Source organism: Stomoxys calcitrans, chromosome 4 (assembly GCF_963082655.1).
Source record: "Stomoxys calcitrans chromosome 4, idStoCalc2.1, whole genome shotgun sequence".
NCBI lineage: Eukaryota > Metazoa > Arthropoda > Insecta > Diptera > Muscidae > Stomoxys > Stomoxys calcitrans.
Window position 1 is genome coordinate 40,910,699 of NC_081555.1, and position 17,522 is coordinate 40,928,220.

General features: G+C 35.0%; 1 protein-coding gene across 2 annotated transcripts in view; it reads left to right on the plus strand.

The window, feature by feature from the left end:
* The window catches only part of LOC106091683 (uncharacterized), a 194,145-nt gene that overhangs the window by 14,337 nt on the left and 162,286 nt on the right, over positions 1-17,522 (plus strand). Inside the window, exon 2 of one of the 2 annotated variants that reach the window (XM_059366979.1) lies at positions 14,138-15,379. In XM_059366979.1, coding sequence (XP_059222962.1) covers positions 14,982-15,379 — 398 coding nt within the window. In that variant the 5' untranslated portion in view covers positions 14,138-14,981. Of the gene's footprint in view, positions 1-13,806; positions 15,380-17,522 lie in introns of both variants that reach the window. The other variant, XM_059366980.1, reaches the window with a different exon arrangement.

The window sequence follows — 17,522 nt, forward strand, 5'->3', positions numbered from 1 at the left end:
GACGAAATTAGTAAACCCCCATCCTATGGTGGAGGGTATAAAAATTGAAAGTTATACTAAAGTGATATGACATCCATTATATACGAGATGAAACTAAATTTGAAAACTACGAAAGCGCACTCGATCACGCCAAAATATATATCGCAGATTCTTTTTTGGCATCAGATATTGGAATTCTTCTCTGAAATGACAATTTATATTTTCGACGGGAAAAATACCTATCCAACTTAATTGCAAGAACTTTGAAACTCAAAGTGTACACATAATATAAAAAAAATTGTTTAAATCACGGTACCGCCTATACTGCATTATACATATTTGGGCAATTGTATGATTGCAGAAACATTTCCCAAGAGAATGCTAATCAACATTTAATTAAGTGAAAATTGTTTAGGTAAAAAAATAATAATAAAAATCCAACACCGATTCCATCGCACAATAAAAAATATAAATAAATGTATTATTTAATATCGTGTTTATAATTTTAGCACTTTCATAAATCCGTGACTGTGATGTATTTTTTCTCGATAGTTTGAGGGTCTTAAGCGGGTATTTTAAAGATTATTCTGGCACAATAATGCAGGTGTTGAGGTGTGTGTGGGTATGGGCCAATATTAACAACAACAAAAACGCAGCCACGAATTGTATTTCCCCGCATTATTGCTCACTCACTCACTCACACACACACACACGTTACGCCAATTTGTGAGTGAGTAAATTCAATTCGCAGAAAACAATTTAAAATTATTTGAATTGAATGTTGTTTAACAAACGAAATAAACACGAGAAATAAGGTGAGAATGAAATTTAATTAAACAAACAATAAACAGCAGCAGACACAAGACGTAGACAGACGAACAAACGGACGGACGGTGGGCCCACTGACGAAATGAAAGCAGAGCAGATTGGCGAGCATACGGCATACAAACAAAACCAGAAGACAAGAAAATTTTTGCACAGAAGGAATTTTTATTTTGATTAAATGAAATTTAAACAAATGAAATGCGACGTTGTCAAATTGCACAACGTCAACAATCCGGTTTGCTGGCGCTGTAGCGCTGCCGACAAACGACCACTGCGCTGCTGTGTCTTTTCTAAGTACAAACTTACATACACACATACGTATCTACTCTACTAAACAACCTACAATTTACACACAGTACCAACAACACATCAGCATTCAGGCTGGCCCAGGCAAATGTTCATATAAACAATTATAATACTTACATCCAATCGCACATATCTACAAACACAAAATATACAACCGCACACAACACTCGGCAAAAAAAAATGAGAAAGCTTAAAAGGCAAAAACGCGTAACGAGTTCAGCAAAAGCAACAACAATAACAGCCATGCTACTACTACGTAGTGCGGCGCAAACACATCTACCAACAGACGCTCACTCATGGCTACATACATATTTACGTACATACGTCCAAACACTTTGTGCGATGTTGCCATGTTTCACTCGCATAGTGATGAAGAAAAAAAAAAGACTGTTATTATAATATAAAAATAGGCTTAAAAATCAAATAAGAAAAAAAGAACACATGCACGAAACGAAGGAGCAGAAGAAAAAGAAACAACAAAAACAAAAAAAAAACAATGGCAGAAGCAGCAATAAACAGACTACAAACAGACACATATACATATCAAAAAGATACATACGTACGTATAGTAACAATTTGTAATAAAAATGCAACAACAATAACATCATAGAAGGCAGGCAAAGAAAAAGAAGAGACATTGGCAGCATTAATTTATACAAACGAGCAGAGACAAATAAGCAGCAGCAGAAGAAGACGACTTCAACGAAGTAGAGTGGCAGCGGCAGCAAAAACAACAAAAACAGTAATAAACGCCGCCGATTGATAGAAAGAAAGAAGGAAAAACATGTTGCCGGGGCGCACATGTACCCCATACATCCAATGATACATAGTACGTCTGACGACGACGACGACATACAACAAATAATGACATGGTTGTATATTACGACGATGACGACTTAACGATAAAGACCTACAAAACATGCAACAACAACAACAAAAGGATGGGGGACATATAAAACGATAACAATACGACACCGTACTCACTTCCATACCTACATACATCGAACAACGACCAAACGACAGACAGACTAAGCGAACATTCGTATGGTAGTCATCTGACGGCAACGTAATGGTCTAAACAAACGGTCAAACCGACAGACGACGACGTCGACGAATATCGCACACACAGTCGAAATATGTGTTGTTGAGGTACTTGACGTTGCCGTCGTCTTGCTCGTCGCATGAATGACTGGCTGAACGAAGCACAACGAACGTGCATTTATGTATGTACGTTGGTTGGTTGCTTGCTTGCCTGGTTCGTTTGACGTGTTTAGACTTTTTGAATACTCATGTTCGCGTTAGAATGTGTGTGCAAAATGAAATGTGGCAACACAGCCCCGGCAAGACCTACCTACACATACAACAACACTCGTTATATTGTATGTCTGTCAGTCAGTTTGGTTGTCTGGCCGTCAGGCAGGCAATTAAAAGCAACAATGTTTTCAGCCAACAACAGCAACAACGTCCTACTCACTCGACTGGCAACAACACGAATGAAATATGTACGGAGAAAAAAAGGCAACGTATGAACGGACAACCATCAGCAACAGCAACAACAACAACTACCCAAGCACAAGTGTAGATATGTACATATGTTTACTCATAAAACCGGCTATTAAGAGCATTCTCTGCTAGTCAGTCAGTCAACCAACCAGCTAGCCATCCAGCCAGCCAGTCAGTGTAGTAGGCCTTTACTAGATCAATGCAATCAACAAAGCGGGAGGGGGTAACGGGAAGCAACTAAGCATTAGCATGGTCGAAAGGCAGATCGAAAGCAGAGTAAGAGGCATTTCCCCAACACAGAAATAATGCCGGGCACAGCACGCAATAAACCAAAATGTAGTACCTACATACAAACATACTCAATGTCGAACATTATCCATAATAACAGGGAGCAAAATGGATTTTAGATTTCGTCAAAATACCAAACAACAACAAAACAAAAACAAATGCATGAAATAAAAGTTAGCTAAGACATGAACTTTGAATCCTAACTTACATGTGGTGCCTACAATTAATCGAAAAGGCATGTGGCTGGCGGACGTAATATACCCACGTATATGTGTGTTTACATAAAGTCTTGTTTTACTAATATCTGAGATATGAAACCAACGAAAATTCTGATTGCAATGAGACTAAAAATGAAAGGCGTCGCATGGGGGAGGGAGAGTTCAAAAATAAATAGCAATAATATTTTTCGTATGAAATCAGCTGGTTGGGGTCATTTGATCTGAAGAGAAAAAAAATATGAATTGGAATATGAGGAAGAAGAAGTAGGGAGAAAAAATATTTTTGACAAATAGGTAGGTATCTTGTTGAAAAATAGTTATGAACTGCATATGAAACTCAAGATGATATCAGATATGCTCCATCAGCTGATTGTCATAACACTTGTGTTAAGGCTCTATTACACGGTATGTACAGCGGTCAAAAAAAGTATTCATCATTCAATGTTTTTTTTTTTAATAAGTCTACAAAAGACAATTGGAATAAAAACATATTAAACTAATGATGCAGTAGTGCTTGTGTGATATATATGTACACAATTTCATTGTTTTTAAAGAAAAAAATAGTATTTATTGGTACAAAAAGGGCCATTTTACAGCTGAACACAAAAAATTAAACAAAAAAAGTATTCATCATTGCAAAAAAACAAAAAAATAAATAACATAATTTAAAAAAATTAATACTTTGTTATTCGACCACCGCGTCTTATAACTTCTTTTAAACGGTTTGACATCGATTGGACTAATTTAGCGGTTATATTTTGGTCTATATTAGTCCATTCCTCCATTATCACCTGTTGCATTTGACTCTTGCTCGAAAAATTGCGCGTTCTCAATTTGCGTTCGAGATGTTCCCAAAGATGTTCAATTGGGTTCAAGTCGGGACTTTGAGGAGGAGTTTTAATGACTTTGGGCCATTTATACAGCATCCACGTCTTGGTATTTAAAGCAGAATGTTTGGGGTCATTATCTTGATAATATTGAAAGTTATTACCAAGCCCAAGTTTTACAGCACTATCTTTTAAATTCCTCTTTAAAATGTCAATGTAATACTTATGATCCATTACTCCATTAATAATTTCAAGATTTCCCGCTCCTGAAGCCGCCATACACCCCCAAACCATTAAACCACCTCCACCATGTTTTACAGTAGCAACTGTGTTTCGTTCTTCAAGCTCTGTATTTGGTTTTCTGTACACTATGACCTTTCCATCGCACCCAAAAAGATTAAACTTGCTCTCGTCTGCAAAAATGACTGTTTTCCAAAATGATTCGGGCTGTTTTACATACATTTTTGCGAAGTTAAGCCTTTTCACTCGGTTTATTTTATTTATAAAGGGCTTCTTACGTGCAGTTCTTCCTCTGTAACTATGCCTTTTGAGTGTATTTCGAATTGTTTGTGTAGTAACTTCCTTCCCTAAATATTCCATAGTGTTTTTACGAAGAATGGTCGCATTTGTCTTCGGAGTTTTCTGAACTTGCCGCACTAGCCAACGCACATCTCCAACTGAAAGTGCTTTTGGTCGACCAGATCTTGGTTTATTGTCAACAGTTTTCGTTTCTGTCCACTTTCTGATGATGGATTGTTTAGTAGATCGTGGTCTATTTAATATTTCACTGATAGTTTTTTGAGTTAAACCATTCCTGTGGTGTTTTATTATCAAAACTTTTACCTCATCAGAAACCTCGTTTTGCTTACGACCCATTTTGACAAAAACTATATTTTCAATGAAATTAAATATTTGCTGTCAAGGGCAAAGCCTCCTTTACTAAATAAAACAGAAAAGGGGGATTCCCAAATAATATTTGAATTTGACTTTGATGATAGCACATCAATGATGAATACTTTTTTTGTTCTGTTTTTGGTGTTATTATATAAAATTGCATTTTTTGCGCTAATTAAATTTATTTTTTGAATTTATTTTAAAACATATTACGAAAAATAAACTATTGCATAAAACTGCATTATTTGTTTACTTTAAATTTTCTTCAATTACCCAAAATAAGTGAATTTATTATCAATTTTGCTAATGATGAATACTTTTTTTGACCGCTGTAGGTGTTTTATGACATGCCTAATTTAGAACATGTAGAGTTGTACATGTCGTGTGATACAAATGAAACTTCATACGTTTTTCAAAATAGCACATGTCATTTTTTTGGTTTAGAGCGTGCTCTATTCCTTCTGACAAAAACATCAAGAAATCAGCTGTGTTTGTTGTCAGTCGAATGAAAGCAACCTCAAATTGTTTTCACATATATATGATTTAACCCCCTTTTTCACAACCTTAGCAATTTCTACGCAGAAAAAAAAATCTGATTTGCTCACATTTTTAGGTTATATTATACGAAAATAACACGCAGTTGTTATAGCAAAAATGATGAACCGTATATAAATGGACAATTTTGACAAACATTTTAAATTAAATGTGAATACAAAAAGTGACATGTCATAGGACAGCTACGTATAATAGCGGCTACAGAAAATAGTGTTGGAAAGGCGGTTGTTCAATTTTGTTTTCAAGATTTGCCTATGCGCATTCCAGTATAGGAATAGGGTGTATACAAAACTACAAAATGGTGAGGTATCAACTCGAAATATTGTTTTAACCCATTAACAACGAATGTTTAGAAAAATACCCAAGAATAGAGCTGTCCAGAAGAAGTCTAGCTCGAGGTAACCTAACAAAATTTGGATTGGCGTAAAGTAGACGATTGAAACTTGTTAAAAAAAAATTTCCCGTCATATGAGGTCATGTTTTAAGGCAGGTACATGTTACTTTTTTGAAACACTACAAACATCTCAGTGATTCCATAAAACCCCGTTTACACTGCTCATTGAAAGGAATCATGAACAAATTTCCCTAAAAGCGAATATAGTACCAGCCGTTAGGGGACAATTGGCAAAAAAAAAATCAAAAAAAATTTTATCAAAGTTGTTGAGTGAAAGATTTGATGGTTTCTATATGAAAAAAGTAGTTTTATGGCGAAAAGTCGTTTATTTCCAACAGCAGTTCACGTTTGTTTGCTTAATGCTAAAAAAATAGGTAGGTTTTTGCATTTTGCATTTAAAGCTTTTAAAAAAAAATTTTAATTAAAAAAAAAAAAAATTGTTTCTAATAAAATGCCAAAAAATTAAAAATTAAAGTTAATATAAATGCTCTTAATCAGGGCTTCCCAACATTTGAGGCAAATGTTCATTGTTTTGCACAACACAAGTAAATCCATATTTGATGCATTCGACACTTTACAACCGTTTTTTGTCCTTTGATATCAATTTTTCTGTCAATTAAAACTTTCATTTGACTATATTTAATACGCTCAACAAAACCAAAACGTAAAAATCATATGATCGTGTGCGTAGAGACGGCAAATTTGAATAGTGATGAGTAAAGGCACAAATGCACCAAACCGTTGCAAATAAAGGTAGTAAACGCCCAACAATGGTAGCCATACAACAAATTATTCAATTACACGTACATTTTACTAATTTCTCTCTTCGGTTTTAAATGCTACGTATGCTACGTTCTCTTGTAATACATTGTTGAAATTTTGATGAATTCACAAATTTGTGTTGTTTTAACAAATGTGATGATTCAAAACCTTCTCATCCTGAAATGACGCTGCGCCTCCCGTGTTGGGAAGCGTTGCTCTAAATAGTGAATATAAGAAAATTCATCAAAGTCGTCGTTTTATGTTGCGACTTCTAACAGTAATGCCAAGTTTGGTCTAAATTGGTTTATAAACTGATAAAATTGCTCCCATATAAACCGAAAAAAAACTGTGCATCTCTCGATTTTTCATCTTGAGCACTGAAATCTTGCACGTAGTGTTTTTTTTTACATATAATAACGGTACTAATATCAATGCTAAGATTTATAGTGCGATACACAAACATTTTGTTCAGTTTGACTTCTTTGAGTTCGCCAACAACAGCCGTTTGCCGTTTTCCACGCAATCATAATATAAAGTTTGAACTCCATCATGAATAACTTTCTCTTTAAATAAACTTAGAACTTCTGCCTGTAGAAAGAGAACTTCAAAAACGGTTCCATGTTGGAGTATAGTATGCCAAATATTCAAATTAGTCGAACCTAAATCATATTTCGTTACTATGAGTCATTTAGTGCAAACCGCAAATTACGAAAATCTTCGAAAACAAAAGCAGATTGTATAAATGTTTATTTACCCATAAACAAAAAATTTCATGTTGCCCAACAATAGTCATTGGTGACTCATTAATTTGGTCAAATGCGAATTTTATTATCTCTTAATTAGTGGCTCGCATATATCATTTTTTATAATCGCTCTGAAAAGATTACAGAACTACATTGAACGAAGGTGCGTTCAAGCACGAGATATAAGTTACTCATGATAGCATCTTTTATTTCTTTTGAAGTAGAGAAAGTCGTAGTTTCCGAGACCCTCTGTCCAGTTCACATACGGATTTTACGCAACAAAAGTTTCCAGTGCAAGTCTGTTTGTTTGTGGAAACGCTATTTGTTGTGGTAACGCCATTTGCCAACCAATCAAAACAATACGAGGAAAAGGTGCAAATATTTGTAAAATTTACAACTAAACATGTGTGGGCATAGCAGCCAAAAAAGATTTATTAAGATCTGTGCATGCAATTGTATAGATAATTGGTTTTAATTTTATTTTACCATTCACAATAGACGTATTTCTGCAAGTGGCCACACTTATGAAAAATATATCATGGCAATCCCGACAACAGATGTTCTACATAAGCCTGCGCTGGTAATTTATCCAGGATTTCGTTGTGCTGGATAGATGTCTTTTTCATACAAATTTTATTGCACTGCACTATATAGTAATAAAATAAAATACAGCTATTAGAAGCTCCATTTCAGTTTCTGTAGAATTCAGTTTCTTGTAGAATACCTTAAAAAAAGCGTTTTTTCCAATAAAAAGATATATAGACAACACTCCCATCATATGTTATTTTGGTAAATTTTGTTGTTTGCGTAGTGATATCACTAAAAATAAAAGCGAAGGATTTATATTTGCTATCAAATATTATTTATTTAAAAGAAAGTGAACGAAACGCGAGTGCGAGGAATTTTTTTTTGTTATGTTGGCGCAATTTGAAAAAAATTTTTTCCACGCTCCATGCCAAATTTCCATTCACGGATTTTTTTTTTGTTTTTTTTATGGAGTATCACTGTGAAAACTGAAGCTAATTCCAATCTTAAAGATAGGTAATAAGTTCAAATTTCACCTTAAAAATGGGTATAAAATTCAGATTTCACAGTGAAACCTCATATAAAAAAATATTAAAAAAATACTGTGAAAAAATAAGAAATTAGTGGTACTAATTCCTTCACTTCCTTTTCAACGAACCACAAAATTATTAGCAAATATAGCTATTGCATTTTTATTTTTTATAACAAAGATCATAAACAATCTAATTTAGCAAAATAAATGTTCGTGGCGGAAATATAATAGGGTTGCCAAATAGTATTTTACTTGTAAATAACGCATTATTGAGGTCAAAATCAGAAATGAGAGTAGTCTTCACTGAACTGCAACAATTAGTGAAACAACGTTTTGTGATTAGTTCCACTGCTGAACAAACTAAATACCCGCCCTAAGTTTAGAAAGCCATTCTTCTTTTTCCTGTGATATCACAATGCAATAAGTAAATAAATACCCGCCCTAAGTTAGAAAGCCATTCTTCTTTTTCCTGTGCAATGCAATTAGTAATCTAAAAAAAGTTTATTTACAGACTGGCACTACTACACAATCTTACCCAATTTTTTTTTTAAGTCCTAGGTACAGTATTTTACTCCCATGTTTACTTATCTATGTATAGAAATCAATCGTTACGAAATAGCAACGAAAGCTGTACGCACTTCGGATGATTTATCCGCCTTCGGATCCGAGTATATATAGAGTATTTGCTTAGAAGTTTCGGAGAGAAATCGGAACGAATTCGTTCCGGTTTCGGAGAGAAATGGGAACGAATTCATTCCGGTTTCGGAACGAAATGTAAAAAAAACCTTGGAAAATTCGGAAAGGGAAATTTCTTGCCGAAACTACGTAAAGAATTCTGAACGATTTCGGAAGTAATTTCGTAATGAAATCGAATGTTCCTTCCGAAAATTCGTAAAGAATTCGGAACGATTTCGGAAGTAATTTTGTATTGAAATCGGATGTCACTTCCGAAACTTCGTAAAATATTCTGAACAATTTCGGAAGGGTTTTCGTATTGAAATCGGACGTACCTTCCGGAACTTTGTAAAGATTTCTGAAATACTTTCGTATTGAAATTGGGTGTGATTTCCGAAACTTCGTACATCGATTAATCAACAAACTGAATAGATTTTTTTCATTGACCACATAATGGTAGCCAAGTAATGATATGTAACCGTTGCGCAGAGAAAAATATCTGTATCTCGGAATAGGTACTATCTTTTACGTACAAATTTCAAAGTCTTTTAGAAACAGGCTCAAAATTATATTGGACCGCAGCATGATGTCCGCCCTTCCTATACAAACATCAAACAAAGGGTTCAGACTTCCTTCAGAATTCTTTCCGAACTGTCGGAAGATAAATTAAAGAAAAAACATTCGACAAGACGTTCAGACATTGTTCAGAACAGCCGGAACAAAAATTCCTTCAGACAAACAGTCCAGAATTCTTTCAGAACTGTCAGATCAAAAAATTCCTACAGACAAACAGTTTAGAAATCGTTCAGAATTCCTTCCGAACTGTCGGAAGAAAATCGCAAAAAAAAACCCATACGAAAAGGCAGTGAGAAATCTTTCCGAATTCTTTCAGAACTGTCGGAACAAAAATTCCAGAACAGAATTCGGAATGAATTCGGTAAAATCTCGTCGGAAGACTTTAGAATTTGTTCAGATTTGTCTGACATCAGGCGTATGGTTTGCTGGGTAGTTAAACCACTCGTCCACAATTGTGGATTACTTGGACTTCCAAGTATTTGTGGATTACTTGGACTTCAATTACGCTTACGATTACTACACTTAAACTTAGCTTTTTCTTAAGAAACTAATTTTGTAGATGACATATAATCTTTACCCGCATTTAAGATCTATCTTTATGTGTTTTTATATCTCCGCATATCAGTTTTGCTTAGTCGTTGGAAATTTAATCTCATTTTAATCTTTATGCTCTTTACTTTTTATCTTTTCTGGGCAGTGGTGGTCGTTGTTGTTATTTTTGTTTTAATATCTTTGTATATTATTTAAGTATATCATTAACCTAATTTTGGCAGTTATATGCGTTTGTTTTTATTCTTAATGTTGAATATATGTATAAGGCAAATTAAAATAAATGTTTTTTCACTTTTGCATCACCTTCATTTAGCAGAGAAAATTAGATATGAGTTCGTTTTTTTTTAAACTTTCATCCTTGATTTCTGGACTGAATGCATTCAGAAAAGAATGCAAAAAGAATAGAAAAATTAAATAGAATATGATATTGTACATTTCAGAGGCCACCGTATCGCAGTGGGTTCGAATCGTGGCGAGAACATCTGCCTTATCTATCCCCTCCTATAAAAGTACTGCGTGACGGGTTTGAATTGACGTCGCACTTTGGACGCTAAATTTCCTCAAAATTTTAGCTCTCCTATATATTTCTTTCGATATTCCCTAAAGAAGGAACATCTTTCTAGGAAGATCTTCGTAAGAAAGGCACATCTTAAGGAAGAAATATCTTATTAAGTAAGGAACATCTCTCTAAAGAAAGGAACATTTTCCTAAGAGATAGAAATATGTTTACAAGAAAGGAACAACTTGCCAAGGAAAGAAACATCCTCCTAAAAACGGAACATCTTCCTTAGGAAGAACCATCTTCATAAGGAACAATCATTTTCTCAAGGAGGGAACCTCTTCCTATGGAAGGTACCTCCTCCTAAGGAAAAAACTAATTCCGAAAGAAGGAACATCTTACTAAGGAAAGAACATCTTCCTAAGGAAAGAACATCTTCCTAAGAAAGGAACATTTTCCTAGGAAGTAACAATTTAAAACGAAAGAAACATCTTCCCAACTAAGCAAAGTCTTTCTTAGGAAGGAAAATTTTCCTAAAGAAGGACCAACTTCTTCCATAATTTCCAACGAAAGAAACATCTTCCTAACTAAGCAAAGTCTTTCTTAGGAAGGAACATTTTCCTAAAGAAGGACCAACTTTCTAAGGAAGGAACATCTTTTTAAGGCAGGAACAACTTCCTAAAAAAGGAACATCTTCCTAAGGAAGGAACATCTTTCTAAGAAAGAAACATCCTCCCAAGGAAGGAACATATTTCTTAGGAAGCAATATAGTCCTATGGAAGGAGCATCTTCCTAAGGAAGGAATAAGGAACATCTTTCTAAGGAAGGAAAATCTTCTTAAGATAGGAACATCTTCCTTAGGAAGGAACATTTTGTAAGGAAGGAACATCTTAGTAAGGAAAATCTTCCCAAAGAAGGAATATTTACTAAAGAAGGAACATCATCCTAAGAAAGGAATATCCTCCTAAGAAAGGAACATCTTATTAAGAATGGAAAATCTTCCTAAGGAAGCAACATTTTCCTTAGGAAGGAACTTCTTACTAAGAAAGGAACATCTTCCTAAAGAATGAACATATTACTAGGGAATGATTTCCAAGGAAGGAACATTTTCCTAAGAAAGGAATATTTTCCTAGGAAGGAAAATTTTCCTAAGACAGGATCACCTTCCTAAGAGCGTCAATTTTTTAGGAAAGAACAAAAGAAATAACTTCCTAAAGAAGGAGCAACTTCCTAAGAAAATCACATCTTCTAAATCAAGGAACTGCTTCCTAAGGGAGGAAGGAACAACTTTCTAAGGAAGAAAGGAACAACTTCCTCAGGAAGGAATGAACATTCCTAAGGAAGGGAAATCTTCTCAGGAAAGGAATATCTTCCTAAAGAAAGAATGTTTTCTTGAGGAAGCAATATCTTTCTTAGAAACGAACATCTTCCTAAGGAAGGAACATTTTCTTAAGGAAGCAATGTGGTTCTAAGAAAGGAACATCTTCCGAAGGAAGGAATATCTTCCTAAGGAAGGAATATCTTCCTAAGGAAGGAACATCTTATTAGGAATGGAAAATCTTCCTAAGGAAGCAACATTTTCCTTAGGATGGAACTTCTTACTAAGGAAGGAACATCTTCCTAAAGAATGAACATATTACTAGGGAATGATTTCCAAGGAAGGAACATTTTCCTTAGAAAGGAATATTTTCCTAGGAAGGAACATTATCCTAAGACAGAGTCATCTTCCTAAGAGCGTCAAATATTTTTTAGGAAAGAACAAAAGAAATAACTTCCTAAAGAAGGAGCAACTTCCTAAGAAAGTCAAATCTTCTAAATAAAGGAACTGCTTCCTAAGGGAGGAATGAACAACTTTCTTAGGAAGAAAGGAACAACTTCCTCAGGAAGGAATGAACATTCGCAAGGAAGGGAAATCTTCTCAGGAAAGGAATATCTTTCTAAAGAAGGAATGTTTTCTTGAGGAAGCAATATCTTTCTTAGAAACGAACATCTTCCTAAGGAAGGAACATTTTCTTAAGGAAGCAATGTGGTTCTAAGAAAGGAACATCTTCTGAAGGAGAAATATCTTCCTAAGGAAGGAACATCTTATTAAGAATGGAAAATCTTCCTAAGGAAGCAACATTTTCTTTAGGAAGGAAATTCTTGCTAAGGAAGGAACATCTTCCTAAAGAATGAACATATTACTAGGGAATGATTTCCAAGGAAGGAACACTTTCCTAAGAAAGGAATATTTTCCTAGGAAGGAACATTTTCCTAAGACAGGGTCATCTTCCTAAGAGCGTCAAATATATTTTTGGAAAGAACAAAAGAAATAACTTCCTAAAGAAGGAGCAACTTCCTAAGAAAGTCAAATCTTCTAAATAAAGGAACTGCTTCCTAAGGGAGTAAGGAACAATTTTCTAAGTGAGAAAGGAACAACTTCCTAAGGAAGGAATGAACATTCCCAAGGATGGAATATCTTTTTAAGGAAGGCACAATTTCCTAAGGAAGAAAGGAACATATTCGTAAGGAATAAAGGAACATTCCCAAGGAAGGAACATTTTTCTAAGTAAGGATCTTCTTCCTAAGGAAGGAAGATCTTCTTCGGAAAGGAACATCTTCCTAAGTAAGGAAAATCTTCCTAAGGAAGGATCATCTTTTTAAGAAAGAAACATTTTCTCAAGGAAAAAACATCTTAGGAAAAATATCTTGGTAAGAAAGGAATTTTTTCTTGAGGAAGGAATATCTTTCTTAGAAAGGAACATCTTCCTAAGGAAGGAACATTTTCTTAAGGAAGGAACATTCTTTTATGGAAGGAACTTTTTAAGGAAGCAATACTTTCCTAAGGAAGGAACAACTTCCTTAGGTAGGAACTTCTTTATAACATTTTGTATTTGGCCGTATGATTTGAAGTCTCAAAATTTTATTAATTTCGATCCAATTTTAGATTTAGCAGCTTCCATATATGATTTCCAACCTATATGTACATTATAGCCATACTTTTGTTAGCAAACAGACTCGGCGATGGCTATTATATAGTCGGATCTGCGCAAATTTTGCCTTTCCTCACTTTTTTTTCATTTTGGACCTATCAAACTTATTATGTCAAAAATGTTTTTTTTATTAATCAAAATGTCTAATAACTTTCTTTCTTCACTCTTCTTTTCTTTGCAGACTTGAGGTGTTACTGGTAAAAAGACTTTGCTGTGAAACAGAAAGCAAGCATTCTACATTTTTTCCCGAAAATGGATTTAAAACTTATGCCAACTTTAAATGTCATTGTCCTAGGCTATTATTGTGGTGCTAAACTTTAAGACAAACAAAAACTTTGAAATAATTCCGCGTTTTTAAAAACAGTGAAAATTAAATTTTGTGTGGTGTGATTGCGTCGTAAAAGTGCTACATATTTGATCGCCGCGTTCATTACGATTTTTTTTTTGTTTTTTTTTTTTTTTTAATTCTTCCCATTTTATTTTGTTTTACCTTTCTCTCTTTGTCTTTGCAGGATGTGAAAATCACTAATGAAATCTCTCCAGGTTTTTAATAGAAATAAATTAAGATCTAATCAATCTCTGAGAATACGTAAGAAAAAGAGAGAAAAATGTGGAAAATATTAGTTTTACTGGAGAAAACTTGTGTTCTTTGAAATAATACAAAAAATAAAAATCAAGCTTCAAATTAATCATATTACAAAATAATTTATAAAAATAATACAAATAAATTTCAAGTTAAAGTATTTAAAGCAGCATCATATGAAAAATTTTGAAAAGTGGTTTGAATAAAATTAAATAAATATCTCTATATAAATAAATGGCAATTAGTTTTAAGGCTTCAAGCTAAATAAATAAATAAAATAAATAATAATATAAGTGTATAAAAAAAAAATCCCATTGGATAAATCTGAATGTAAAGTTTTCAAAAAAAAAAGCAAAATAATTACAAAAAAAAAATAATATTCAATATTAATATGCTAAGGTGAGAAATATTGATGGCAAAAATACATGAGTGTTAAAAATTATACGAAAAAAAATCCAAAAAGCAGAGCAAATGAAAAAATTCATTGAGAAAATGTGTTGCTATAACTAAAGTAACTCTTTGGTGGCATTAAGTGAGGAGGGATATTTTTTTAAAAGGATCCTCTCCCCTCTCCTTGAAGCAGCAGGTTACACATGAGGATTTTGTGAGGTCTTGCTTAGAAAAAGAATATATATATTATACATAGTATAAAAATCAATAAAACTTGTGCTTGTGGTGTTGTGTTGGGTGCACTTTTGAAACGCATTAGCGAATGCAATGATGAGGCTTGATCGGCTAATAGAGTAAATAATTTCTATGAATTTCGGCATGAAATGGAAGCAGCCATACGTTCATCAGTACAGGTTGGTGGTCCTCAGCAGCCACCTAATGGTGGTCAAAGTCAGCAACAACAACAACAACAACAGCAGCAGCAGCAGCAACAACAGCAACTTCAGCATCACCAACATCAGCAACAACTTCATCACCATCATCATTTACAACAACAGCAACAGCAGCAGCAACAACAAAAACAGTCTGCTGATAATGGACCAACCTCCCAGCAGCAACAGCCACCGCCCACACATCATACACAACATTCACAACAGTCCCAGCACCAGCAGCAGCAACAGCAACAACAACAGCAGCAGCAGCAACAACAACAGGCTGCTGCCAATATGTCAGCCTATCAGCAACAACAGCGGTTACCAGCTGGTGCCTCACCAATCCATAGGTAAGTGTAGCCAATCGATTAAAGATTTCAAAGGGTAAATCTAAATCAAATGTAGGGAAGTTTCATTGCTTCTAAAAATGGCTTAACATTTACCAAAATGCGACTTGTCGCTAATAATGGGAAAATAATCTGAAATTTTAGCAAAAATTGACTGCTAATTTTCCGTAGGCATTGCTCTAATTAGGGTGATCGATTCGGTTTTTTAAAACGGGGTTTTTAGTTGTTTTGAACTCATACTAATCGGTTTCTTGAAAATTATCTTTTTTTTTTGATAAATCGGTTTCTTGTCACAATTAATCGGCTTCTTACTAATGCACTGTGGTCGGACTTGTATGAAAAGAGCGGCCAAAAATACATATACGCCACATTTATTACCCGATTTCGTTGAAATTTCTAATGGTGAGTTGTTCTATACCTACCGATGTCCGAACCAAATATGGTCCAAATCAGACTATTATTCGATATAGCGGCGGTCTGCCGATTTTTAGTCTTAAGCCCATTATTGCCGCATTCATTGCCCGATTTCGCTAAAATTTGCAACGAACAGTTGTAATATGCCTACCAATGTCCGAACTGAATATGGCTCAAATTGGACTATGTATCGATATAGCTGCCATATAGACCGATCTGCCGATTTTTACCCTTAAACCCATAATTGTCGCATTTATTACCCGATTTCGCTGAAACTTGGAACGGTGAGTTGTTCTATGTATACCTACCGATGTCCGAATTAAATATGGTCCAAATCAGACTATATTTCGATATAGCTGCCATATTGACCGATACGCCTATTTTTAGTCTGTATTACCCGATTTCGCGGAAATTTGGAACGGTGAGTTGTACTATGCTCACCAATGTCCGAAGAGAATATGGTCCAAAATGGACTATATTTCGATATAGCTGTCATATAGACCGATCTGCCGATATTTAATCTTAATTGCCGTATTTATTACCCGATTTCGCTGAAACTTGGAACGGTGAGTTGTACTATGCCTACCGATGTCCGAAACGAATATGGTCCAAAATGGACTATATTTCGATCTAGCTGCTATTGGGTTGCCCAAAAAGTAATTGCGGATTTTGTAAAAGAAAGTAAATGCATTTTTAATAAAACTTAGAATAAACTTTAATCAAATATACTTTTTTTACACTTTTTTTCTAAAGCAAGCTAAAAGTAACAGCTGATAACTGACAGAAGAAAGAATGCAATTACAGAGTCACAAGCTGTGAAAAAATTTGTCAACGCCGACTATATGAAAAATCCGCAATTACTTTTGGGGCAACCCAATATATTCGCTCCACGGATCGATCATAGATGTACGATTCATCCGCTGGATGAATGCCTTACATCTATCACAAAGTGATCAATTGAGTTTTTCGTGTTTTGATCGGGTGACAGCCATGTGTCTTTGTGAATATTTTTATGTTGAAAACTGGTGCTACTAACTACCATGTTTTTTTGCCGCGGCGAAATCTATCAGCCTCAACCCATTACTGGACTTACTGAACTTTCCGACTGACTGTTGGACCATAGATGTATTGCTTCCCTATCTTCGCATTAAAATCTCCCAGAACGCTTTTAATGTCATGGGCGGGGTGGCGGTAATATTCTCTCTCTAGGCGCTCGTAGAAAATATCCCTGGTCTGCTCGTTCTTGTCTCCTGTCGGGGCATTGGCACAAATAAGGCTGATGTTGAAGAATTTGGCTTTTATGAGGATTGTGGCTAGCTTCTCATCCACCGGAGTAAAGCTGGAGGCAAGGTATTTCAGTCTCCGACTAATTATAAATCCACAGCCAAATTCATGCCTCTTGTTATGGCAGCTATAGTACAGTTCGTCACAGTTTGGTGTTGTAGTGACGCCATTCCCAGTCCATCGCACTCCTGTAAGGCGGTAATATCTGCCTGGTACTTCTCTAATATATCCGCCAGCGCCTATGCTGCACCTTCTCCTTAGAAAGTGCGGACATTGCAGGTGCATATCCGGAAATCACGTTTTTTTGTTTGCGTGTGTCGTCAACGTTGGGGGAGTCCGTGTTTATTTTTTAGTTTTACGGGGCAGGTTACTGGCTCAGCGACTCAACAGCATGAGTTTTGTGGGATTGCACCTGTATCCCTATTTGTGGTGAGCCGCTTGCTCCAAT